The 26,152-nt window shown below is 39.6% G+C and overlaps 1 protein-coding gene across 1 annotated transcript in view; it reads left to right on the plus strand.

The window, feature by feature from the left end:
• Positions 1–694: 694 nt before the first annotated feature.
• LVRN (laeverin) overlaps positions 695–26,152 on the plus strand; it is a 61,530-nt gene continuing 36,072 nt past the window's right edge. The window contains exons 1-4 of the mRNA XM_069492491.1: positions 695–1,392; positions 19,880–20,022; positions 21,088–21,227; positions 24,819–24,945. Coding sequence (XP_069348592.1) covers positions 695–1,392; positions 19,880–20,022; positions 21,088–21,227; positions 24,819–24,945 — 1,108 coding nt within the window. The remainder of the gene's footprint in view (positions 1,393–19,879; positions 20,023–21,087; positions 21,228–24,818; positions 24,946–26,152) is intronic.

A 26,152-nucleotide genomic window follows, 5' to 3' on the forward strand; every position in this document is an offset into this window, starting at 1 on the left:
GCGTTCCCGGGCTTATTCAAAAGGCGAATTTAGGGCCACAGATTTGCCTCTAGAAGTTTGTTCTGACTGTACGGTCGCCCCTCACAGGGTCACTTCACGGCGCGTTCCCAAATGTCCCAGTCCCCAAGCGCTCACCCCTCTCCCCAAGCGCTCACCCTACTCCCTTAGCACACGCAGCCCCGGGTGGCGGTCGAGCAGGTATGTTGCGGTAGCTCAACGGGCTGCGGTCAAGGAGATGACGGTACTGGGTACCTGTCCCTTTCCTGACAACACCTGAAACCGTCCCGGGGCACACCACAGCAAATCCCAGTAATTCAAATATCCTCGTTGGTCCCAAGGCCCCTCCCCGCGCCGCCCCTAGAGGCCTCTTCTGCGCGATGTTTCCCTTCCGACCCCAAGGGGCACACGCCTCGGTGCGCCGGGTCCGCCTCTTCCCCGGCTCTAGCGGGGGCGGGGGTGGGTAGGCAGGGACCTGGATCTGATTAGCTGGGAGGGGGGAGCCGTGGTCCCAACCGCTCTCTCCTGCCTCTCTGTCCTCTCAGTCTCCTCGAGGAGGAGGAGGGACAGTACAGGAGAAGAGGGGCGAGGGTCCCATCACTGGGCACCCGGGCCAGGGATTAGAGCCGCTGCCTCTGCCTCTGCCTCTGAGCTTCCACCTAGCCGCCCCCCGTCGCCCGCACCCCGAGCCTGCTCCATGGGAGCCACTTCCAGCTCGGGCTTCTATGTGAGCCGCGCAGTGGCCCTGCTGCTGGCCGGGCTGGCGGCCACCCTCCTGCTGGCGTTAGCCGTGCTCGCCGCCCTGTATGGCTACTGCACGGGCGTCCCGCCGTCGGAGCTGCGTGGCCTCCGGGTCCCTGACGCCGCGTCCTCCACTCCGGGCAGTCAGGAGGAGCCGCCGGCGACCCCGAAACCCGGCTCCGCACGCGAGCCGTCGGTGACGACCACCTCCGGCGGCTGGCGACCCCCGGGGCCCTGGGACCAACTGCGCCTGCCGTCCTGGCTTGTGCCGCTGCATTACGAGCTGGAGCTATGGCCCCGGCTGAGGCCCGACGAGCTCCCTGAGTCGTCGCTGCACTTCACTGGCCGTGTGAACATCACGGTGCGCTGCACCGTGGCCACTGCGCGATTGCTGCTGCACAGCCTTTTCCTGGACTGCGAGCGCGCCGAGGTGCGGGGTCCCCTGTCTCCAGGCATCAGGGACGCCACCGTGGGCCGCGTGCCGGTGGACGACGTGTGGTTCGCGCTTGATATGCAATACATGGTGCTGGAACTTGGTGAGGCCCTGCAGCCTGGTAGCCGCTATGAGCTTCAGCTCAGCTTCTCGGGCCTGGTGTATCAGGACACTAGGGAGGGACTCTTCCTCAACGTCTACACCGACCAGGGCGAGCGCAGGTAAGGGCTGGCCAGCCCTGGGTCTCCTCTGCCCCTGCCCCGGCGTCCGGACGCAGGCTTAGTGTCCAGCTGCCTACCGTGTCCAGGTGTGCATCTCCCGACCTTCGCACACCCCTGACGTTTTCTTCCAGAGCTGGAGGGCAAGCACCTCCTTACCTTTTGTCCTGAGAACCCTGCTCAGGATAAGGGCTTCGAGACCATGATCCTTCCTCTGGCCATTTTTCGGTCGTCTCCCTGCCCATCTAGTTTGTTTTTATCATTGCTCCTCTTGAGGTTGCTTCTTCCCCAGAAGTTTATTGTTTTTTTTCAGAAAGCCCCTTTCTTCTCTAGCCGGGAATTTCTTCACCCCTTTGAGCAAATCCCTGGCTACTCAAAGGTGGGTCCTTGGACTAGCAGCAGCTGTAATACCTGGGCGCTCGTTAGAAACGCAGACTCTCAGACTCCACTCCCAACCAAGGGGCTCAGAATCTGCGTTTTAACGAGATCTTAAGGTGATTTGTTGGAGAAGCGCCAGGCTAACGCACCCTTCCCGCCTCTGCTGTTTTCCCCTTCGTGCGCGTCCCTGATCTCAGCTCCCTCTCTTTCCAGGCACTCAGTAACTGCAGCTCTTACAACAAATATACCCACGTAAGGGCAGTTTGTTCCCATATCTTTTGATTTTTGCTAAGGTTCTCCAAAACTTTGGAATCGCCTTTAATTCATGTCCTCCTTCCCCCATCCCCCTACCCTCGCCCAGCCAGGGTACCGCACCTAGTTTTGCTGGCGAGCCTCGAGGCCTCTACCCACTCTGGGCTCTTTGTCAAGCTCTGCAGAGCGTCAGAGCCCAGCACTTTTGAGATTGCTCTGCTGGAAAAAATAATAATAAAAGTGATGATAAGAGACCTCCCCTTTGAGTTTGAAAGCCCATATAATGTACATATGTTCTTTTTACACTCATTTGAGATTTAATGTCTCCCACACGGAGTATTTTCTACCCCTGCACAAGAATTGCCTCTTTCCACCCTTTGCGACCACACTACTGTCCTCTGGCGAACGCAGGGGAGATGTCTTCAGTGGAAGGTAACAAAAAGTTATTGTTTTCAAACCAGCGATCTCCTTCTTCATTCACACACTGATGGAGCTTTTGCGGTTTACACAACTGCATGTGCTTTGCCCTTTATTATTAGAGAAAATGTTCTCAGATGTTCTCTGCGGGAAAGAAACCCACTAAATTACCCTCTAAACCATCTCCTGCACTATTTTGAAATTTTTAAGGGTTTTAAAATAAGTTTAATGAGCTACCTTAGTGGATATGTAATCTGTAACTTTTGTTTTTAAGGGCTGTGTGCTTGGTTTTCTCTTTCAAAAATGCTTGAAAAATAGTTTTGAAATTTTCTCATTCAGATGATGTGCCATCCAATTTAGGTGCCCCAGGAACCTTTTGAAATTACTGTGTGTAGTCCAGGGTGCAAGATCTTTCAGAGGAAACTCTTTGCATACATATATGACAGTGTTTTTTTGTTGTCAGTAAATCGTCATTTGTTCACTCATCTTTTCCTTCTTCCTGTCTTAGTGGGGCTATGGCCCGCCCAGACAAACTAGCAAACACAGGAAAGGAAAATACCTTTCTATTTTTTTCTGTTGTGCCACCAGCTCTAACATTAACTGCAAACCATATTTTCAGAAGAAATCTTAAAGTCTTTGGTAGAGGACTTAATAAAATCCAAGGTAGAGCTCCAGAATTGTGATGTTTTGGGAGAGTTGTTACCAGGAAGTTGTCCTCTGGGTCTCTGCTTCTGAAACCAAAAGGAAAAGACACCTGTGGTTAAACTTCAAGCTGAGGTCATAAAGAACCTGGACAGAATGATGGCTTGTGATATGGCTGATTTAGGGAACTCAGTAGGCCTGAGTTGGAACTGGAGCTGTGTGAATTGAGAGAATAGCTTAACCTCTCTGAGTCTGTTGCTTCATTCATGGAATGGACATAATAACTGTCAACTTTTAGAGTATTGTGAAAATGAAATGAGAAAGGGGGTGCACAGTGACTGGCACACAGCCTGGGCAATGGTAGCAGCTGTCATTAGGTCAGATTATCATTGTTAGAAGCAGCCTCCTTGTAAACATGAAACCTGCCAAGTTCCTGGTAGAGATGAGTCTAAGAAGACGATTCCCAGGTGTGGGAAGAAGCCAGGGACCGGGGGAGTAGGGAGTTTTTGTTTAATGGGTATATATTTTAGTTTTGCAAGAAGAACAGAGTTCTGGAGATTGACCACAATGTGAGTACCTAACACTACTGAATTGTACTCTTAAAAATGGATAAAGTGGCAAATTTTGTGTTATGTATATTTCACTACAATTAAAAATTTTAAAAGACCAAAAATATTTCTGGACCAGTGAATGTAGAATGGGGTTCAGAAACATACATATTTTAACAACTATCTCAGATAATTCTGATTCCCACAATCAGCACTTCACACTTTTTTCTAACTTTTTATTTTGAAATAATTATAGATTCATCAAAAGTTGTAAAAATAGTATAGAAAGGTCCTGGGTATCTTCATTCAGTTTCCCCAAATGGTTATATCTTACGTAATTATAGTACAATGTCAAAAGCAGAAATTTGACATTATTATTATGTGTGTATATGGGTTTTTTTGTATTTTATCATATGAGTAGATTTGTGTAACCACTACCAAAATCAAGATATACAACTGTTCCATCACCTCAAAGATCACCCTCATACTTCTGCTTTATACCCTCTCACACTGCTCCCCCACCGTCCCCTAATCCTTGGCAACCACTAATCTGTTGTCAATCTATAATTTTGTCATTTTGAGAATTTTATATAAGTGAAGTTATATAGTTATATAGTATGCAACCTTTAGATATCAGCTTTTCTTACTCAGCATAATGCCCTTGGGATCCATCCAAGTTGTGTGTATCAATAGTTTGATTGTTTTTATTGCTGAGTGGTATTCCATGGTGTGGATGTACTATAGTTTGTTTAGTCATTCACTCCCTGAAGGATGTTTTGGTTGTTTCCAGTTTTTGGCTGCTACAAATAAAGCTTCTATGAGTAATTGTGTACAGGTTTTTGTGAGAACATAGTTTTTATTTCTGTGGGATAAATACCCACAGGTGAAATTGCTGGGTTATGTGGTAATTGTATATTTAGTTTTTAAGAAACTGCCAAACTATTTCCCAAAGTGACTGTACTATTTTATACTCCCACCTGCAATGTAGGAGTGATAGAGTTTCTCTGCATCCTGGCCACCATTTGGTATTGTCCCTACTTTTTATTTTAGCTGTCCTGATAAGTGTATCGTAATATCTCATTGTGGTTTTAAATTGCATTTCTCTAATGGCTAATGATGTTAAACGTCTTTTCGTGTGCATATTTTCCAGTTGTATTAAATATATCATCTTTGGTGAAATGTCTCTTCTTGTCTTTTACCCATTCTCTAATTGAATTCTATTTTTTTTTTTAACTGTTAAATTCTGGGAGTTCTTTATGTATTCTAGATCTGAGTCCTTTGTGAGATGCATATGGTTCACAAATACGTTCTACTGGTCTGTAGCTTGTCTTTTCATCCTCTTAATAAGGTCTTTCACAGAATAAAAGTTTTTAATTTGATGAAGTCCAATTTATCCATTTTTAAAATGGATCCATTTTTAAAATTTTAAAAGTACAGTTCAGTAGTGTTAGGTACTCACATTGTGGTCAATCTCCAGAACTCTTTTCTTCTTGCTTTTGGTGTCCTGTCTCAAAACGCTTCACCAAGATTCTGCAGATTTTCTGTGTTACCTTCTGAAAGTTTTCTATTTTTATATTTTACATTTAAATCTATGTAAACGATTCACTTTAAGTTAATTTTTATATAAGATATGATGTTTAAGTCAAGGTTGTTTTTTGTTTTTGTTTTTTGGTTTATTCAATATCCAGTTGTTCCAACACCATTTGTTGAAAAGACTGTCTGCTCTCCACTGAATTGCTTTTACACCTTTGTGAAAAATCAATTGTCCATACTTCTGTGGGGCTATTACTGGGTTTTCTATTCTGTTCCATCAATCTATGTGTCTGTTCTTCCACCGATACTACATAGTCTTGAATACTGTAGCTATATAATGTCTTGCAATTGTCTTCTTTTTAAGAATTGTTTTAACTATTTTAGTTCCTTTGCCTTTCCATATATATTTGACAATATTTTTGTCTATATGTACCAAACATCCTGTTGGGATTTTGATAGCAATTATATTAAGCCTTTATATAAATTTAGGGAGAATTGACAGCTTTACTATGCTACATCTTCCAATCTTTGAACATGGAATGCCCATATATTTAGATCCTTGATTTATTGCATCAGGATTTTATCAGTTTTAGCATACAAGTCCTATACACTGTTTAATAGATTTATACCTAAATATTTAATTTTATTTGAGCAATTGTAAGTGGCATTGTATTTTTAATTTTGGTTTTCACATGTCTGTTGCTACTGTATAGGAATACTGAGTTTTCATGTGTTGATCTTGTATCCTGTGCCCTTGCTGAACTCACTAGATCTAGAGGTTTTTGTTTTCATATTTAGTAGACTCTTTGGAATTGTCTACACAGATCATCATGTCATCTACAAATAGAGACAGTTTTATTTCTTCCATTTAGTTTCTTTTCCTGTCTTACTGTACAGGCTAAAACTTCCAACACCATGTTAAATGAGCAATGAGAATGAACATTCTTGCTTTTTTCTCTTGATCTTGGAAAGTTTTTAGCCTTTTATCATTAAGTATGATATTAGCTATAGGTTTTATATATGTTCTTCATCAAGTTGAGGAAGTTGTGCTCTATTCATATTTTCATAAGTTTTTTTTTTTTTGCATGAACTGGGTGTTGAATTTTGTCAAATACTTTTCTGCATCATGTGATTTTTCTTCTTTAGCCTGCTAAATGTTGTATTATATTGATTTGGTTTAGTATACTGAGCCAGTCTTAGTGTTCCCAGCCTTTTTGATAAGAGCAATTGCTTTATAGTAAAGGAGAGTGGCCAGTCATTTCAATGTAGGGGAGAAGGCAGAGAAGAGAGAGAAAAGTACAATGGAAAGAGCAAGTGTCTTTACTTTCTACCCTCTTCTTTCTGACAGGGTATGACCCCCAAACAAATTTTCCTATAAAAGTAACTTATTAGGAAGTGTCTCCAGGAGCAATCAGCTGAAGAATGGGGAATTGTGACTGGCTAAGAAAGGAGGCCAAGCTGGATACGACAAAGTCCCATGAAAGAAAGTTCTGGAGATTGTGAGCTGCACCTAAGAATTATCCCTATTAGGAGCAAGGGAGCAGGAACATTTGGACCCTCTACACTGGCCCTGGACTGGCCCTGAGGCCCGATTAATTCCCAGGTACTCTGCTCTTTAGAAATGCAAGCAAAGCAATTCCATAGGGAGCCTTGTTCTTCCCTTTATGATTGGCTACCTTCTACCTCTGGAGCCAGTGTGGCTTCTAATTCACAAAACAGAAGTGGGTTAGGCCAGTGGGCCCTAGATAGTGAGGGTGGAACCAGTGATCCATATGAGGCCTCAGGGCATCCAGAATTTCCCACATGGGCTGAGGATATTGACTGGAGAGCTAGAGAAGGGCTACCATGCCAAGGATCAAAGTAACTATGTTGTGGTGAATGCCGTAGAAGTGGTTCCCCAAGATGTGGCTCCAAAGGGAGTTGCAGCCAGGTTCAGAGGACTGGCCATGCGAGCAGGAGCCAGTGAGGGCCACATCATCAATGGAAACCATGATAGTCTTCTTGACTATCATGAAGAAATTCACAAGTCACAGCAGTCCAGAAAATGAGGTCATACCAGCCTGATAAATTCAGAAAGTCCTCTCCTTTCAAGGGGTCTCCTCGCTCTCTCCTCTTTCCCAATATGGCATCTGGATGTGGAAGGAAGCCTCTTAGTTCTTGTGTCCTAAGGAAATAAAATAACCCTGAAAGGAAATTTAGACTTTGAATTGACTATTCCCCTGAACGAGACTGTTTTAAACTCATAACAGTGAATCACCTTTAATTACCAAATTTGCATTTTTTGTACCATCAGTGATAACATGGGTTTCAGAGTATGAAGAAATTAGTTGTTTGACAGTTTGTCTTATATACCTAAGTTCTAGTAAGTAAATTTTGACAATACCCTACAATCCATATAAAATAAATGTCTTATCCATTACAAATCACGGGAGTTGCAACATTCTGATTCATTCAAGTCTTCTAAACAATTGTTACCAAGGACTCCATAAAACATTGCATTATGAAACTATATTTTGTACCAGTTACTCCTGACCTTTGGAACACATTGCAGAGGGCACTCCTATGCTAAAGTCCGGTACTCAGCTTGTTGAGAGTTGCCTATTCATCTGATAATAGATGTATTGGAAAAGTTAAATAAAAGTCTGTGTTTTTTCTTTTCTTGGTAAATACTAATTATTCAAATGGTCCTGGATTACAGAATGACTATAAGTCATCTTTGATCATTTTAAGAATTAAGGAAGCCCTTACTGAACTATCTCCCTCAGATAAAATTAGTTGTACTAGTTCTGAGAGAATTTGAGGACCATGTTTCATTTGTACTCCTTGACGATGAGCTTGACTCTCCCAGAGACCCTTGTTCATAGTACTAATCCCAGTAAGTTAATAGGAGCCATGGGAATAAGGTGATATGGTACCATTACTGGTTATGAATTCTTTTGCATCCACATCTTCATTTACTGTGTGCAAGACTTACATAAGGTATGGATGGATGTAAAAAGCATGGTATCTACTTCCATAAAAATCAATTTTAAAACAACACAAAGTACTAGAGTCACTTCTTTTTATTGTTGGCATAACTGGATTGAGAAGGTTTAATACGGAGGAAATGCCTTCCTTTTGCTTGAGAAATCTGAGGTTAAGATCTTTGTTAGAAGTACCAATCCTGCCTGAACTGCACACAGTACTTTTTGAGAGAAGTGGTCTTCTCCTTTTTTTCCTGTTTCAGCTTTCTAATGATTAGTGTTTACATGGTATATTTTTTCATATCCTTTCACTTTTAATCTATATATGTCTTGATATTAAAAGTGATCTTTTTATTGAAGGCATGATGTTGGGTCTTTTTATACAGTCTGACAATCTCTTTTAATCAAGAATATTTAGACTATTTACATTTGATAAAATTATTGATTTGATTGGGCTTACATCTACCATCTTGCTATTTGTTTTGTATTGTCCTATCTGTTCTTTGTTCTATTTTTCTCTTTTGGGGGGTTGAGTATGTTATTAATATTCCATTTAATTTTAACTCTTGGCTAATTAGCTATATCTAGGGGAGATGGGTGAGAGAGTTGCTCTAGGTTTACAAAATGAATTCCTAACTTATCACAGACTATAGCCAAATGATATTATTTCATTTCACAAAAATGTATGAATTTTAGAGCTATGTTCTTCCATTTTCTCCCATCTTTTGTGCTATAGTTACTGTATATTTTACTCCTACATGGGTTATAAATCCCACAATATATTATTATTGCTTTTGCTTTAAGGTATCAATTACTATTAAGTAAATTTTTAACAAAAGAAAGCTCTTTTTGTTTACTTTCATATATACCATCTCCAGTGCTCTTTATTCCTTTGTGTACATCTAAGTTTCCATATTGTATTATTTTGCTTCTACCTGAAGAAATTTTTAAGATATTTCTTCAAGACCAGGTCTACTGGTGATAAATTCTCTCAACTTTTGTTAACCTGAAAAAGTTTTCATAATATTTTTCCTTAATTTTTGAAAGATATTTTGCTGGGTATAGTATTCTGGATTGGCAGATTTGTTTTTTTTTTTTGTGTGTTGTTGTTGTTGTTATTGTTGTTAACTTCAGCAATTAAACATATTATTTCATTGTCTTTTGGATCACATGGTTTCTACAGTCTATGGCTCTTAATTTTTGTTCCTCTGTGTACTTTGCTTTTTTTTCTCTAACTGCTTTTAAGTTTCTCTTTATTACTTGTTTTTAGCAATTTCATTATGATTTGCTTCAGAATGGTTAACATTGGTTTAACCTGTTTGGGGTTCATGGAGCTTCTTGTACCTGTGGGTTTATGGTTTTTGTCAAATTTGGAAAAACTTTCAGCCATTATCTAAATTTCTTTTTTCTGTCCTCTACTTTTTTCTCCTCTTTTTATGGGGCTTCGATTACCTATTATGCTACCTAACATTTACCTAATAGGTCACTGAGTTTCTTTCATTGTTTTTTTAGTATTTTTTTCTCTGTGTGTTTGAGTTTGCATGGTTCCTATTGTTTTGTCTTCGACTTAATTGATTTTTTTCTTCTGCAGTGCTCAATTTGCTTTTAGTCACATCCAGTGAAATTGTCATTTAAGATGTTGTATTTTTTGTCTTTAACATTTCTACATTCTTATATCTGTCATGCCATTCATCATTATGTTCATGTTTTTCATTATATCGTTGAATATATTGGGCATATTTATAATAGCTGTTTTAATATTCTTGTCTGCTAACTTTAGCATCTTTGTTATTTTTGCTTTTGTTTCTATTGACTTATTTTTATTTAGGTTATCATGCACATTTTCTTGCATCTTTGTATTTCCAGTAATTTTTAAACAGATTTATTCAAGTATATTAAAGTGCATAACTTGATAAGTTTTGGCATATGTATATATATGTGGTGGTGAAAACATCACTACAATCAAGATAATGAACATATTCATCACCTCCAAAAGTTTCTTGTGGTCTTTATCATCTCTCCTCTCTACACTACCCTAACACTTGTATCACTGGACAACTGTGGATCTGCTCTTCATAACTATAGATTAATTTGCATTTTCTAGTATTTTATATAAATGGAATTGTGCAGTATGTACTCTTTCATATCTGACTTCTTTCACTCAGTAGAATTGCTTTGAGATTCATTTTTGTATGTGTATTCTTTTTTATTACTGATAGTATTCAATTTATACCATAATTTGTTTAACCAAAAAAATTGCCAAGATATTTGGGTTGTTTCCACTTTTGAGTGATTACGAATAAAGCTTCTGGGAATATTCATGTACAAGTCTTTGTATGAATTCATTTTTCTTGAGTAAATACCTAGGAGTGGAATGGTTGGCTCATATGATAGGTGAATGTTTAATCTTTTAAGCAACTGCAACACTGTTTTCCAAGGAGTTTGACCATTTAAAATGTCCATCAACAGTATAGCTACACTAGTTGTTCCACATCCTCATCAACACTTGGTATTGCCAGGCTTTTTCATTTTAGCCATTCTAAGAGGTGGCTTTCATTACAGTTTTAACTCGTATTTTCTTAATGACTACTAATGTTGTGCATAATTTCCTATACTTATTTGAAATCCATGTATCTTCTTAGCAAAGTGTCTGTTAAAATATTTAGTCCACTTTTTCCTTTGATTATCTGTTTTCTTATTGTTGAATTTAGAGAGGGTCCTTTCTCAAATATGTGATTTGCAAATATTTTCTCAGTTGTGGCTTGTCTTTGTATTCTCTTAACAGTGTTTTTCAAAGAGCAGAAATTTTACATTTTGAGAAGTCCAGTTTATCAATTTATCCTTTTATGTATCTGGCTTTGGGTGTTGTATCTAAGAAAACATTGTCTATCTCAAGCTCATACAAATTTTCTTCTATGCCTTCTTCTAGAAGTTTCTGAGTTTTAGGTTTTACAGTTAAATCTATTAATATGATCCATTTTGAGGTAATTTTTGCATATGGTGTGAGGTATGGATTGAAGTTCTTTTTTTTTTTTTTTTTTTTTTGCATATGAAAATTGAATGATCCCACCACCATTTGTTGGAAAGTATATTCTTTTCCACTGAATTGTCTTTGCATCTTTGTAAAAAAAATCAGCTTTCATATATATGTGGGTATATATTTGGATTGTCTATTCTGTTCCACTGATCTATTTGTATATCTTTATGCCAATTCCATACTGTCTTGATTACTGTAGCTTTATATTAAGTCTTCAAATCAGGTAATATTTATCTATTAACTCTGTTCTTTTTCAAAGTTATTTAAGTTATTCTAGGTCCTTTGTATTTCCATATGAATTTTAGAATTAGCTTGTTAATTTCTACAAAAAAATAAGAAAAAGGCTACTGCAATTTTGGCTGAGATTATGTTGACTCCAGAAAAATCTGGGGAGAATTCAGATTCTAAAAATATTGAATCTTCCAACCCATGAGCATGGTATATCTCTCTACTTTTTTAGATATTCTTTAATTACTCTCAGCAAGGTTTTATAGTTTTCACTGTGCACAAGTTTTGTCAGGTTTATTCCTAAGTATTTCATATTGTTTGAATCTATTATTAATGGTATTTTTAAAAATTCTAATTATTTGCTGCTAGTTAATTTTTGTATTAATATATTGATCTCGCATGCTATAACTTAACTCACTTCTTAGTTTTGGCAGCATTTTTGTTGAAAAAATTTAATTTTCTATTAATTTTCAACATAGGTGATCATACTGTCATGAATAAAGACAGGTTTCTTTTTCTTTTTTTGTTTAGATATCTTTTATTTTTTTCTTAGCTTATTCTAATGTTTAGAGCCTCTAGAACAATGTTGAATAGAAGAAATAAGTGCAGAAATTATAGTCTCATCCCTTATTTCAGGGTGAAAACATTCAGTCTCACACCATTAATTATGGTTTTCCCTGTAGGTTTTTCTTTTTCTTTTTCCTTTTTTTTTTTTTTTTTTGGCAGATTCCTTTTATTAGGTTGAGAAAGTTCCCTTCTATTTCTAATTTTCTGAGAACTTTTATCAGGAATGGATGCAGATTTTGTTTCAAGTGCTTATTCTGCATCTATTGAGATGATCATATGGTTTTTCTTCTTTAGTTTATTAATGTAAATTAAACTGATTTTCTAGAGGTAAACCATCTTGAATTTCTGGGATAAATCTTACTTGGTCTTGATGCATTAGCCTTTTTAAATTTTGTTAGATTTGATTTGCTGAAATTTTGTCCAGAATTTTTACTCTGTTCATGAGACATACTGACTTGTTTTCTTACAATGTCTTTGTCTGGTTTTGGTATCAGAGTAACACTGGCTTCAAAGAATGAGTTCAGAAATATTCCCTCTGCTTTAATTTTCAGAAAGAATTTGTATAAAACTGGTATTGTTTCTTCCTTAAATGCGTGGTTGAATTTCACTAGTGAAGCCACCTAGGACTGGAAATTCTTTGTGGAACGTTTTTTAACTACAAGTTAAAATTATTTAATAGCTATAGGACTATTTGGGTTATCTATTTCTTCCTGACTGAGCTTTGGTAGTTTGTGTCTTTCAAGGAACTTGTTTATTTAAACTAAGCTGTCAAATTTATAAGTTGTTCAAAATATTTCCTTATGATTCTTTTAATATCTGTAAACTCTGTAGTGACATAAGCTCTTTCATTCCTGATATTGGTAATTTGTGTCTTCTTTTTTGGGAAGCTGGAGCCCTGGTCTGGTACCTCCCTGCCCTTTACTAATTGTCTAATCAGTTGCTTCAGCTTTTACATATGTAAATTAAGAGGGTGGGACTCTCACAGGTTTCTTCTACTTCTAATACTCAGTAAGTTTGATCAGTCTGCTTAGAGATTTATCTGTTTTATTAATTTTCTTGTAGAGCCAATTTTTAGCTTCAATGGTTTTCTCTATTATTGTCCTGTTTCTTATTTCAGTGATATTTATATTTTGATCTTTATTGTTTCCTTTCTTCTTCTTACTTTGGGCTTTATTTCATTTACTTTTTTTGTATTCCTAAGGTTGACACAAGCTCATTAATTTAAGATCCTTCTTTTCTAATAAAGGCATTTAGTGCTATAAATTTCCCAACAACTCTTGCTTTAGTGGAATGCCACGGATGATGTTATTTTGTTTTTGTTTTTTCATTTTCATTAAGTTCGAATTCCCTCTAAGTTTCATTTTGATTTCTTCATTGACTAATGGATTATTTAGAACTGTGCTATTTTATTTCCAAGTATTTGGGCATTTTGTCATTTTTTTATTGAGTGCCTGATATTTAAATTTGTTTGTTATCAAGTGCTGGGTTTTGTCATATTGTTTAAAGAATGCTGGAGTTTTGTGAATAGCAGCTTAAGTGACTTGATGATCCTCTTCATCCTTGTCTGATCCTCTTGAGACTTGTTTTTTAAGTTCTTTGGGCCCCACAGCAGCCTTTAGGCTACTTTAGCTCACTTCTCAGGCATTAACCTTCTGGTCTCCCTCTGTTGAATAATCCATATATTCTGTACATTTTAAATACTCTGGGTTGAGAGAATTCAAACAACTCCTAGCACTATGTGAGCTCTGGGAATTGTTCAGCTTACCTGAGTACTTGGAGTACTTGTTCTTTCCCCATTAGCTTTTATTTTTTTATTTATTTATTTATTTTTTTTTTGACAGAGTCTCACTCTGTTGCCCAGGCTAGAGTGAGTGCCATGGTGTCAGCCTAGCTCACAGCAACCTCAAACTCCTGAGCTCAAGCGATCCTCCTGTCTCAGCCTCCCGAGTAGCTGGGACTACAGGCATGCACCACCATGCCCGGCTAATTTTTTCTATATATATTTTTAGCTGTCCATATAGTTTCTTTCTATTTTTAGTAGAGATGGGGTCTCGCTCTTGCTCAGGCTGGTCTCGAACTCCAGAGCTCAAATGATCCGCCCACCTCGGCCTCCCAGAGTGCTAGGATTACAGGCGTGAGCCACCACGCCCGGCCCCCATTAGCTTTTATTTTCCTGACCTCATGAAGGACAGATTAATATTTGACCAAAGACTTAAGGGGAATCTTATGCAGATTTCTGGAGGTCTTTCTTTGCATAGTTACCTCTTCCTTATACTGTACTCTGTAAATTCTAGCTGTCTAGGCCTCCCTGAATTCTAATGTCTACCTCAACTCAGTGAGACCACTGGACTCCGTTTCAGTTCCCCTTTCCTGTGCTGACGTTTTGGAATTGCTTCCAGGCAGAGAGACAGGTGATTGTGAGTTCTCCTTGTTCGTTTCTCTTCTCGTGGGGGTCATAGTCCTGTGCTTCTAGTTATCTAATATCTGAAAGTAGTTGTTTCATAAATTTTGTCAGGTTTTTTAGTTGTTCTCAGCAGAAGGCCAATTCCAGCCTGTTATTCCCTCATGGTGGAAAACAGAAGTCTCATCATCTCTAGATATGGAAATGCTATTAATTATAAAGTTAATTTTTAGTCAACTTCATGACATCATAGCTTGCTTTTGGTATTTATTACATTATGTATTTCAAAGCAGACAGTGCATTGGAAAGAACCCCAGGCTTGAGAGCTGGAGCCCTGATTCTGGCCCTCTGTCCTGGATCATCAGTTGTCTGGTCAGTTGCATAAACCCCCAGAGAGTCAGCATTCACATCTGCGTATGAAGATGGTGGGACTCTCCATGGTCTTCTTGTTCAAAGATTCCTTTAGGAATCACTTCTTGCATTTTTGATCCTGTCATTCCCTTTTATCAAAGATAAGAAAGAATTGAAAGCTATTTAGAGAAATGAAAATAGAAAGATCAAGAAAGGAAAATGTGAAATAGTTTGATAAAATTAAGTTCTTTTGGGGGGACAAATAAAGGTAAAAGCAGCATGATCAAAATCACTCAACTTGTGCAGGTATAGACAGAGTGAACAGAGAATTGAAAAAGACTTCCTTGCAGTTTCTGTTTATGCTAGGAAATCTGGCATAGTGCTTAGAGTATGACACACAAGAGAGAAATTTGAGCAATATTAGGAAAGAATTTGGAAGTCTTAAAACAAGGTCAGGGGACTCAAGTGCCAGACACATGATGTTATTGGTGTCACAGAGGGAAGAGCTCATTGCATTATTCTATAGAGGTGTCAAACTCACATATTTCATGTGACTCAGCAGTTCTCTCTGGGAGATGGTTTTGCTCACCAAACATTAAGACTCTGTATCTTTTCAAAATGAGTATAACTAGCATATTGAAAAAGTGCACCTCATAATTCAGTAAAAATGCAACTCTGTTTTTCCCATTGTCCTTTTACAGTGGGAAATTTAGTGTATGGGGTAATCTTCCCTGCTCCAACATGAGGACTCCAGCAGTCCATAATTTCTGGCTTATTCTTAGGTGACAGATGATCCACAGTCTAAGTCACATAGTAGATATAAAAATTAGAAAATCCAGTCCTGTGTAATACTCAAAACTTTATACTTAATTTACTGTTAAATCCCCCTCTCTCCTGCCTCCATCCTCACTTCCCCTCTCTTGGGCTGGCTTCAGGATGGAAGCCTGCAGTAAAGTAGGGGCAGTGGTCCTTTTCCTTTCTCTACCTCATATTTCTAGTCCTCCCTGACTTTCTTGATGGCTGCTGTTTCAACCCCAGAAGGATCCAGTGGGGCTGGGGGTGACAAGGAGAGGCGACACATAGGGCACTTCTTACTTGAACGAGTACTCTTGTCATTTGGTCTTAACTCTGGTCTTTCAGATGCCCTTTCTCCTTGAGATGATGTCATTTTCCAGGACTCTTCAGAGTTTTTCTGTTTTCTTCTACTATTCCCTTCCCCCTGAAGGATGCTTCTCTTATTTCTGTGTTCTCATGGTCACTGTGACTCCTTCCTCATCCCCTGGACATAGAGTAGTGCATCTCCAAGCTCCTCAGCCTCCTCCAGGTGGCTCTGTTGGGTGGACCCAAGACAGTCCCCGTACTGGCTCACTCTGTGTCTCAAGGCCCACAGCTCTTCCAAGGAACACTCATAGATCCCTTGCCTGAGACTGACATGAATCCCAAGGCAGCAGCACTCTTCTGGCCATGCCTCCAAAGCAGTCAGCCATTCTCTTGCCTTTTAGACTCCCCTGGTAGGAGTTAGACACTGGCAATACTGTCAATTTCAGCTTTCTCAAAAGTGAGTTGGGCTTCGAAGCCTCTCAGCCTCAGGAAACACTTTTGCTGTCTGAGGGTCTGAGGGATCTTCTCTTCCTCGCCCAGGGTTAGAGTGTTGCACCTCCTCCCAACTCCCTAAGAGCATGGAAGGCTTGGCAAAAGAATGTGGATCCCTCCCCCTCCACCCACCAAGAGATATCTTCTCTGATCTACTTTGTCTCCATTCCCTGACCCTTCTTCTATGTCCTTGATCTAGCTGAGAAGGTTCTCAAGGTCATTTACTTTGAAAATCTTCATAACATGGTTTGGCACCTTTCTTTGCAATTTTACATCTATTATATTCTGTTGCTTGGTGAAAACTTCAGTTTTCAGATTCTATTACACAAGTAATAAACATTATTCATGAGCCAATCCTTGAACCACAGTCCAGTGGTGTAACATCTGGCTCTACTAAATATTTTTATTTCTGATTGTGTTATTGTGTAAAAATATTGAGGAGAGAGACAACTTTCCTGAGACTTTTACTTAATCCTTGACCAGGTATGCTATTCAGCACTTGTCAACTGGAGCTATAGGCATATGGAATTCATAAAATAATTTGGAATGCAATATACTGAATAGGTATAGTAGATAATTTTTGTGTGGTAGTAGATTGACTCCCCAAGGACATCACACAGTTCTTGACCACAAAGATCTTTTCTAACACAAGAAAGTGATGAGTCCATAATTCTCTTTCTAAACAAGAGGGCAGGAAAGTGGCTCTGAAATACTGAGCCACTAGGAGATAAATTTTCCCAAATTAACTCCCTCACCAGCTAACCATTCTAAACACAGACCTAATGGGCAGCATAATAGCATGTTTCAGTGAGATCTGAAGGGAGGAGATGGGGTGAATGGTTCTCTTTTCTGAGGTCAGAATATCCTTACAGGATTGCTGGCGTCCAAAGCAGAGAGAGAAGGGAAAGAAATGCTACCCTGAGGTCCCCAGATGTGGTGTAACCAGATCATATGTGCTGCTGGCTGGCCCTGAACTTTGCAGTTGAGGTTGAGAGCCAAAAGGCTTTGTGTTGTAGGGATTTTTCCCTAACTTTTTGTTTGTTTGTATAAGGTCAGGGACGGAAATAGTTAAATAAAATCCAAGAAGCTTTCAGACCTGAATCATGGAATTGAAAGGTACTTGCTTGATGTTTGATTTGCTGAAATGGTGGCCCTCTAAGCTGGTGCCTCATAGCCTTTGTGAACACACAGTAAAAGTTTTCCACTTCCTTGAAGAGTGCAATTTTCTCTCTGTTCCCCACCTTGCAGCATCCTTGAGATTTATGCACTTTGGGAAGTCATGACAGCAGAGAAGATATTCTCAAGCTTTTACTGTCTATAGTTTCTGTTACAAAAACAATAGGCATTTGTTGGCTTTCCAAATATATAAACATGTATCATATAATTACATGTGCTTTTTCATTCTGTACGACACTTTTTCATGCTAATATACCACCATTTGTACAAAATGTCCTACAATTTGAGAGAGTTCAAAGACCTCCCAAAGGCCATGCATGAACCCGCAAGAGGACTTTCTTCCAACCCTAGATGACTCAGTCATGGCCACCTCATGGGCTCTTTTTCCATCCTGTTGGGTATCTTTATCCCTCTTAGAATCACAGTTTTAGAGCTCTAAGTGGCCGAAGACATCTTGCCCCAGCCCTGCATTTTGTAGAAATGAATGTCTAGAAAGTTTAAGCAACTTTCCCAGAGTTACACAACTGTGTCTACACTGCAGACCCTGAGCAAGAAATCAGGTGGCTGAATTTCCTGTTCAATGTTCTTTCCAATATATTGTCAACTGCTTGGATCTTCTCTACTTTGTCCCATTCTCCCTTAAAGACTACAACCAAAACTATAACACAACAAATGGCAGTGTAACATACTCTGCGGAAGTATTTTGTATTCTTTTGTATATACTAATATCAAGCTGCCTTATTTTATAATAGCTCCAAGGCTGAGCAAATATTCAATTGTTATGAACCCCTATTTGTGCCAAGTATTATAAATCATACAGAAAAATATATATATCAACTTTAACTTCTAGTAGTTTAAAACTTACTGGGGAGACAAAGATGATTCTTATTCAGTTTGTGATCACCTGTAACCCCTGGGACCTTTCTTAGTGATTTTAGCCCTCCACCCCATCCTGTAACTTATCCCTCTTTGATTTCTTCTGTAGTTCATCTGTATGAAGAATGATTTGTGAGGAATATCAGAGAATTCAAAAGTGATTTATTGGTAAATTTAGTTACCAATAATATAAAAGCTCAAACATCAGTGCAAAGTAGATGATGTCATTATTTTCTAGGTGGGGAAACTGAGGCTTAGCATGATTACGTGAGTTGTCCAGGATTGCCCAGTTGGTAGTAGATGGAGCAGGGTTTTGCAGCCAAAGTGGCTGGTGTCAGAGCCGACAGGCCTCTTTCCAGGCTATGCAAGCCAGAGTATAGTAAAGTGGGTAAAAGCAAATAGGGCAAAACAGGCTTGTTGGAAACTATAGTGAGGTTATGGGACCCTCAAATTAGCTGATTGTGAGAGGTTTTTGAATGTGTCCACTGTCCTGTGTGTCTTTCCTAAACCTGAGTCAATTTGTGTGTGAGCAGGGGCCTTATCATGGTGAAGGAGGGATTCCCAGAGGTGAGTAATGGATGGAATACACTCTCTCGAGATATCTTTGTTAAATTCACCTTTTATTTATCTAAGAACTGGGCCTGAAGCAAAGGCAAATGTATCAGAGACTTTACATCTCAGAACCTTAGCTGAAAAAGGAATTTAGCATCTACAATTGTCATCTAAAGACAGGTTCCCAGGTCAGTGAGTCTTGCCAAATGGGACCAGGAGACTGCAGGTTTATTTGGAGGAGAAAGTTGGATGCTGGGGCCCACACTTTCGTCAGACTTGGCCAGTGTTTGCAGAGGGTGAACCTGACATCTTTTTGTTTACTCACGGTATTCCTGTCCTTAAGCTTTTCCATACAAATCACCAGTGCACTGTGGGACAATGTCACTCTTTGTATCTTCCCATGGAGATGGAGGAAGAAGCAGCAGGGGTTTGATAAATTTACCCATATAAAATGGAAAGTGTCTTGCTCAATTGGCATGTACCCATATTTTTTTTAAGCCCCAAGGGTGTCTAAAATAAAACTTATTGTAAGTTTTCAACTAGGAAGAAGAAGGAACATGTAAGAAAAAGAAAAAAAGTCCAACTGACTTGCACATTAGTGGAGGATGAAAGCAATAGACCATTCCCAAAGAAACAATCCTAATTTAGAAAAGACCTGGTTCTCAAAAGACTGGTATTGCATTTTTGCTATGTTTGTACCTATTTTGTTTGTAAAAGGTTTTAAAGGTTTATGATGTAATGAAGCAAATATTTTGTGGTTGAAAATTAAAGAGTTCTTTTGAGTTTTTGGTCTTACAAGAATTCTATGGTGCAGCGGGAATTGTGTGTGTGTGCTATGGGAGAGCAGGGAGGAAGAGGAGGGGAAAACTTCTTCTTGCACACCAGGTTTATTTAGGAGCCATAATCTCTCAATATTTTTTTTATTCAATTGATTTGAGATAAAAATAAATGAAGTCTTCCCAAAAATGTATTTCAGGGCCCTGCTAGCATCTCAGATGGAACCAACATTTGCCAGAAATGTTTTCCCTTGTTTTGATGAGCCAGCTCTGAAGGCAACTTTTAATATCACAATTATTCATCATCCAAGTTATGTGGCCCTTTCCAATATGCCAAAGCTAGGTAAGTAATGCTTCTTTTCATTATATACATAATATAATGAAATATGTATATAGAGTAAAAGCTTATACATCAATAGCTTTTCTAGGCAGTGTTAGTGGTGTACTGTAATTGCAGTCTATTATAATTAGGGAGCGCAGTCACCTGGGGCATGTGTCAGCACCCCCATCCTGGAGATGGCAAATCCTGATTCTTTTTGTATTAGAAGATGGGGACATTATGATATTCTTATGTTAATACATAGGCAGCCTGCCTGCCCATTAGTTTGGCTTCAGCTATTGATCATTAGTGATAACAAGCTGGTGGACTTAGTCTGAATCTGGTGCACAGATGTGTTTTATTTAACTCATATGACTTTTTTCTTTTGATTGAATTAGTTTCTGACTTTAAAAAAATCCAGAGACTTTACATAAACATCTAAATTTGTACTTCCTTAAAAACTCAGACGGTCTAACAACACCGAACCTACAATGCTTATGTGTCAGTGATCAGTTATAGCCAAGAAGAGGCTGCCTCCTGCAGACTGGGCCTGTGCCCCCCAACCTGCCATGGTCCCCACCACTCCCTATGCATGTACACTGGTCCATTTCACATCAGGTGCCTGAGTAGGCATTTGAATCGGTGATTTCAGCTTTAGAGGCCCCAGATTGCTTCCACTAAAGACCTAACTGAAACCTGAGAATGGTAGAACTGTACCTTGATGACCTACCATGGGCCTGGGCAGCTCTGGATCCAGTGTTGTGAGAAATGGGCTGGACTAGGAAACCATAGGAAGTGGGTGGGAGAGAGGAGGCAGATTAGGGGCTGAGCTCACAGTGCTCTTGGACTTGGCCCTCAGTCAAACCCGTATTACTCAACATGCTAATTCAGGCCTAAGATGCTGTTCTTAGATCTTCCTAATGTAGTTTTCATATCTTAGGGGTAGGTAGAGAAATCCAAACTGCTGGACAGACTATGGCAAGTGGGTGGAAAGGAGTAGCTGGGTGACAATTGACTTGACAAATTATTAGAAAGATAGATATTATTGCTTAGGTTTACCATGATTTGGACTGAAATAAATTTCTCTAGGTCAGACTGAAAAAGAAGATGTGAATGGAAGCAAATGGACTGTTACTACCTTTTACACCACGCCCCACATGCCAACTTACTTAGCCGCATTTGCTATCTGTGACTGTGACCGTGTCAATAGAACCGAAAGGGGCAAGGAGGTGAGTAAGGAAGATTCTCTAGGTAAGGGAGAATGCACTGGCTGCAGATGTTCATCTACTCTTTCTGCATCCAGGGGTTATGCCTGAATATCCCATCGTCACTTCCTGGTTCTCTCTCCCAAGCCCTGTGAAAGCTATTAGTGTGGCTTTGTAGAATTGGCCACATTTCCCACTGTGGCTCTGTGGACGAGTGCACATTAAACCCACTCCTCAAGGCACAGTCTGAGTCCCCTATTTCCAGACTGTTTCCACTTTTGCAGAAGAGGGGAGAGAACCAGGAGAGCTGCTGCATTGGCACTTTGACGCTCAGGTTTAGTATGTGTTGTTGACTTAGGCTACGGTTGTCAATGTACTTGTGAAGTTGAGGTGATACTCAAAATGTTTGGCAACCAGTATGGCCTGGGCAAAACAGACACCAGCCAGGAGCAACTGCTGTGGCTGAAATGGTGCGTGCAGGTTAAAAAAAAATATCAGCTCTAACTAGAAGCTGGGCTGCCATTTTCCTCAGCTCTGGGGTATGCAACACTTCCCTGGAATTGTGTAAAGTGTGTATCGGTCTTGAAATACCCAATTTTCACTCAGTTATACCCTTATTGTATGACAACCCTTTAGGAAAATATTGAGTTTATTATGGCAATGCTTTATATGCTGGTGCACTCCCTATCATAAAGTGTGGAGGTAAGTAAGGTCAGTGCCTTAGGCCCAAGTCTTTCTAGTCACATCGACTTCATGGGGTTGAGAAAAATCAAGCTCTGTAGCTGGCTGAGACACCCTTCTGGGCCCTAGATCTTCCAGGCTCACACCATTGACATGTGGAGACAAGGAAGCTGTGGTGAGCCAAGGCCTTCATCAACAGGAGAATCACTCAAAACTACACCTCCTACGCTCCTTGTAACCTAATGATGAATTAATAATACTGTGTTATTATTAATTACAGCTTGTTATCTTCCTCAGCTGTTGGCTCCAGCCTGATTTTCCTCATTGAATAATTACTGGTAGGTCCTTGACATACACAGATATAACATTGGCCAAGGCAAACATTCATGACAGATATTGTTAAATCTGCTCAGGTATGAATTGGAAACACATGCTTCGAGCCTGGCAAGAGGGGGTGGGCCTGTGGTTCCCATAGCTGGTGAGAGACCCCAGGTGGTCCCTCAGCATCCAGGGCCCAAGTGGCTTGTTGTGATCAGTACTGCTGCACAGTCAGCAATTCTTGTAGGGGGATAATAATCTGTTTCTTTATAACGATCACCCTGAAAAGAACTCCAGCTGCCATACAGCAAAGAGGAACTGGAGCATGCCTAAGAAAGTCATGTTTTGCCAGCAAAATGAAGTTTTGGAGTGAGCTTATCAGTGGAATGTTACATTTGGCTATGGCTCAGTTCTACAAAGTGAATGAGTCTACCATATACTTTACAGGAAACCAAAATGTATGCTGGGAATAGTGCCTGGCCTGTAAGAAAGTTGCTCTTTAAATAAGAGATCAGGATTTAGTGAAATTGAAATGTGGTTAATGTGTGGTGTGAGGATAAACAGAGGAAACATGCAAGTAGGTGTGGAAATAACATACATTGAGTAGAATTTAGTGCACATGGGTGTTTGAAAAGATGTTCCTGTTTCGGATGTCAAGATCTGCTGTGCCTAGGGAGGGACACCAGGACACACTGGTTGGACCAGGTGTGATTCTGAAGGAACTTTACAGTTGCGTCTCCAAAATGGCCTTTGTTGGCCTGTGTTCCTCACTGCTCTGCCAAGAGCCACCTACGATCCTTTCCTCCCGTTTGAAGTCCTCGTCATTTGTCTCACTTTCGGCTTAGAGAGTGGTAGTTTATGGGAGGAGCTTTGTAAACTGAAAGTTATTGTACACATATTAATTGTTATTGCTATTATTGTCCAAAAGGCTAACATTAAAACACACACATTATCTCAACTGTGGGGAGCGCTATGACTTCCTCTAGTGTGGCCCTTGGTTGAGCAGCTTCCTAACTGTCACCTTCGAAGTCAGAACTGGAACAGGGGAGGGTGGGTTTAGTGTCGGGCAGGGCCAAGTCTGGGGCCATACTTCCCAGCACAATGAGGCCTCTGCAGCATGGGGGAGGCTGAAAGCAGCGAAGGGGACCAGGCAGGAGCCTCAGAAACAGGTGGTTGCATTTTGTGAAAGGGGAGCGTTCCTGAATCCTCACGTAATTCAGAAGGCGCCTAATTCAAGCCAAATTTCCCAGAAGAAATAAAAGCAAAGTAAGGTGAAGGTATTTTGGAGTACACAAATCTGCAAATGTTGTTATTCAGCTTTTCCTTTTTGTAGCATTTTCTCCAGTGTTTTGCAGAGAGCTCTTTCTTAAATTAACTGCACTCACATCAGGACAAATATTTTAATTCTTTCACTTCTAACTTTTATTCCAAGGTTTTTGAGTTTTATGCATTTTTTTTTAGCATGAATGCTGGCAATTCTATTAAAAATTGTTTAGAGGATATTGTTGTAGACTATAAAGTGCTTTCATATTACAATAATAATGTTAAAACAACAGCACATTAGTCACCAAGGTCACACAGATAAGTTCCAAGTACCCAAACAACAGTGTGGTTACCTAAAACTGACAAAATACAGCAGAGATTTTCTTTTCTTAGCTGAAGTGGAAGTGTCATTTGGCAATAGAATAAATAACCAGCAAATATAATTCACTTGCTTCAGCTTTAAAATCATAAGACGTTTGATGATTTTTTTTTTAATTAGGGGAATTAACCTGATTTCAAATTTTGGAAATAAGGTAGGACTATTAATGTTTTAGTTATCAAACTATTTTAAATTTGCATGATTCAAATTTGCTTAATATGTTCCATACTATATAACCTCCACTAAACAGTTCTGTTTTGTTTTTTTTTTTTTTTTTTGAGACAGAGTCTCACTCTGTTGCCCAGGCTAGAGTGAGTGCCGTGGCGTCAGCCTAGCTCACAGCAACCTCAAACTCCTGAGCTCAAGCAATCCTCCTGTCTCAGCCTCCCGAGTAGCTGGGACTACAGGCATGCGCCACCATGCCCGGCTAATTTTTGTATATATATTTTTAGCTGTCCATATAATTTCTTTCTATTTTTAGTAGAGATGGGGTCTCGCTCTTGCTCAGGCTGGTCTCGAACTCCTGAGCTCAAATGATCCGCCCACCTCGGCCTCCCAGAGTGCTAGGATTACAGGCGTGAGCCACCGCGCCCGGCCCAACAGTTCTGTTTTGGATCTTAGAAATGTGTCCTGAAAAGGAAGAGTCCAAGGTGCATAAAATATATATAGAATCTACATTTACTGTGGGAGTAAATGGTGGTGTGGACCATTCCAAGGATTGTTTTATAATTTCAGAGTTATGCATGTTATTGTCAGGGATTGAAATAACACACTTTCCAGAGCAATCACTGTTTATAACTTGGTGAACAGTCTTCTGGGGTTTTCTCAGCACATGTATGCATTTAAACATTGTGTAGCTTCTTCTGAAAAGGTAAGACTTTAGCTCTAGAGCAGCAGGGATTTGGAGCAAGCAGGCTTCCACTTTCCAAAATCACTACTGCCTTTCCTAATTACTGCTAATTGTTTTAATTTAGATACGCATCTGGGCCCGGAAAGATGCCATTGCAAGTGGAAGTGCAGACTTTGCTTTGAACATCACAGGTCCCATCTTCTCTTTTCTGGAGGATTTATTTAATGTCAGTTACCCTCTTCCAAAGACAGGTGAGGCACCTTCCCTTCCAATGCAATTGGTTTCCTGTTACGTGGGTCCTGGGTTGAGGTCACAGGGTACATAGATGAACCTTTGAGGACCTACCATCACCATTTAGCTGCTATTTTGGAGTTAACCTCTTGGCCTCCCATTGTTATGTCTTAAACATAGAGGTCTGTCTGCTCTTTCTCTGTTCGATGCCATGTGCCCAGCAGGTGTTGAATATCTCTTAGATTTTAGATTCCTCTTGGGTCTCAATGGCAGCCTCTCCTCCTCCAGACCCTACTTTTTCTCTTGTGTTCTTGCCTTTTCTCTCATAATGCAAGTATGCACTGCTGTGTTCTGGATCTTTTTAGCTAGTGGGCTTGCATAAGTTACTCCGGTTCCCTCTGGTAAGTTTTTTCTTTTTAATATTCTGTAGCTGTGAGTTATTGGATTAGGACTTAGAGGTCCCATATGTGAATTTTCATTGTGTAAAATTGGAGTCATATGTGAATATAGTATGATTCTTGAGGAAATATGTAAATAGTTAACCTCTCACAGATCTGTATGGTATGTCTTTAAAATTGTATGAGCCACTCAGCTCAGAAAGTTGTTCAGTGTTTTTTCTCTCTCAATTGAGGATATCATGGAAATGTATTTTGTTCCTCTGGCATGCTAGTTGAAGTCTCGGAAAAAGCATGCTGTGCCTATATTGGTAAACTGTCAAATCTGGTCCACTACCTGTTTTTGTGTGGCCCATGAGCTAAGAATGATTTTTACATTTTTAAATAACTGAAAAAAAAATCAAAAGAAGAATAATACTTTGTGACACATGAAAATTATATGAAATTGAATTTCAGCATCTAAAAATAAAGTTTTATTGAAACACAGCTTGCTAATTGCTTGCATAGTGTCTATGAGTGCTTTTGCACTGAGATGCTAGAGTTGAGTCTGTGAAAGAAAACATGTATCCCATAAAGATGAAAATATTTACTATCTGGCCCTTTACAGAAAAATTTGCCAACTCCTGTTCTGAAGGGTTAAGTGGTGGATTTGTGTGTGTTTCTATTATTATTTTAAAATAAGTTAATCATTAAAATAAGATAAAGCAGGCCATGTGTGAACCAATGATGATAGTTTATTGAGAAACAAGGATTTTGCTTAATCTAGTTCTATGCATCCAAAGTAAAAAAAAAAATAGTTTTGAAAATAGTCATCAGGGTTAGTAAGAAATGC

Source organism: Eulemur rufifrons, chromosome 17, assembly GCF_041146395.1.
Source record: "Eulemur rufifrons isolate Redbay chromosome 17, OSU_ERuf_1, whole genome shotgun sequence".
NCBI classification, from domain to species: Eukaryota; Metazoa; Chordata; class Mammalia; order Primates; family Lemuridae; genus Eulemur; species Eulemur rufifrons.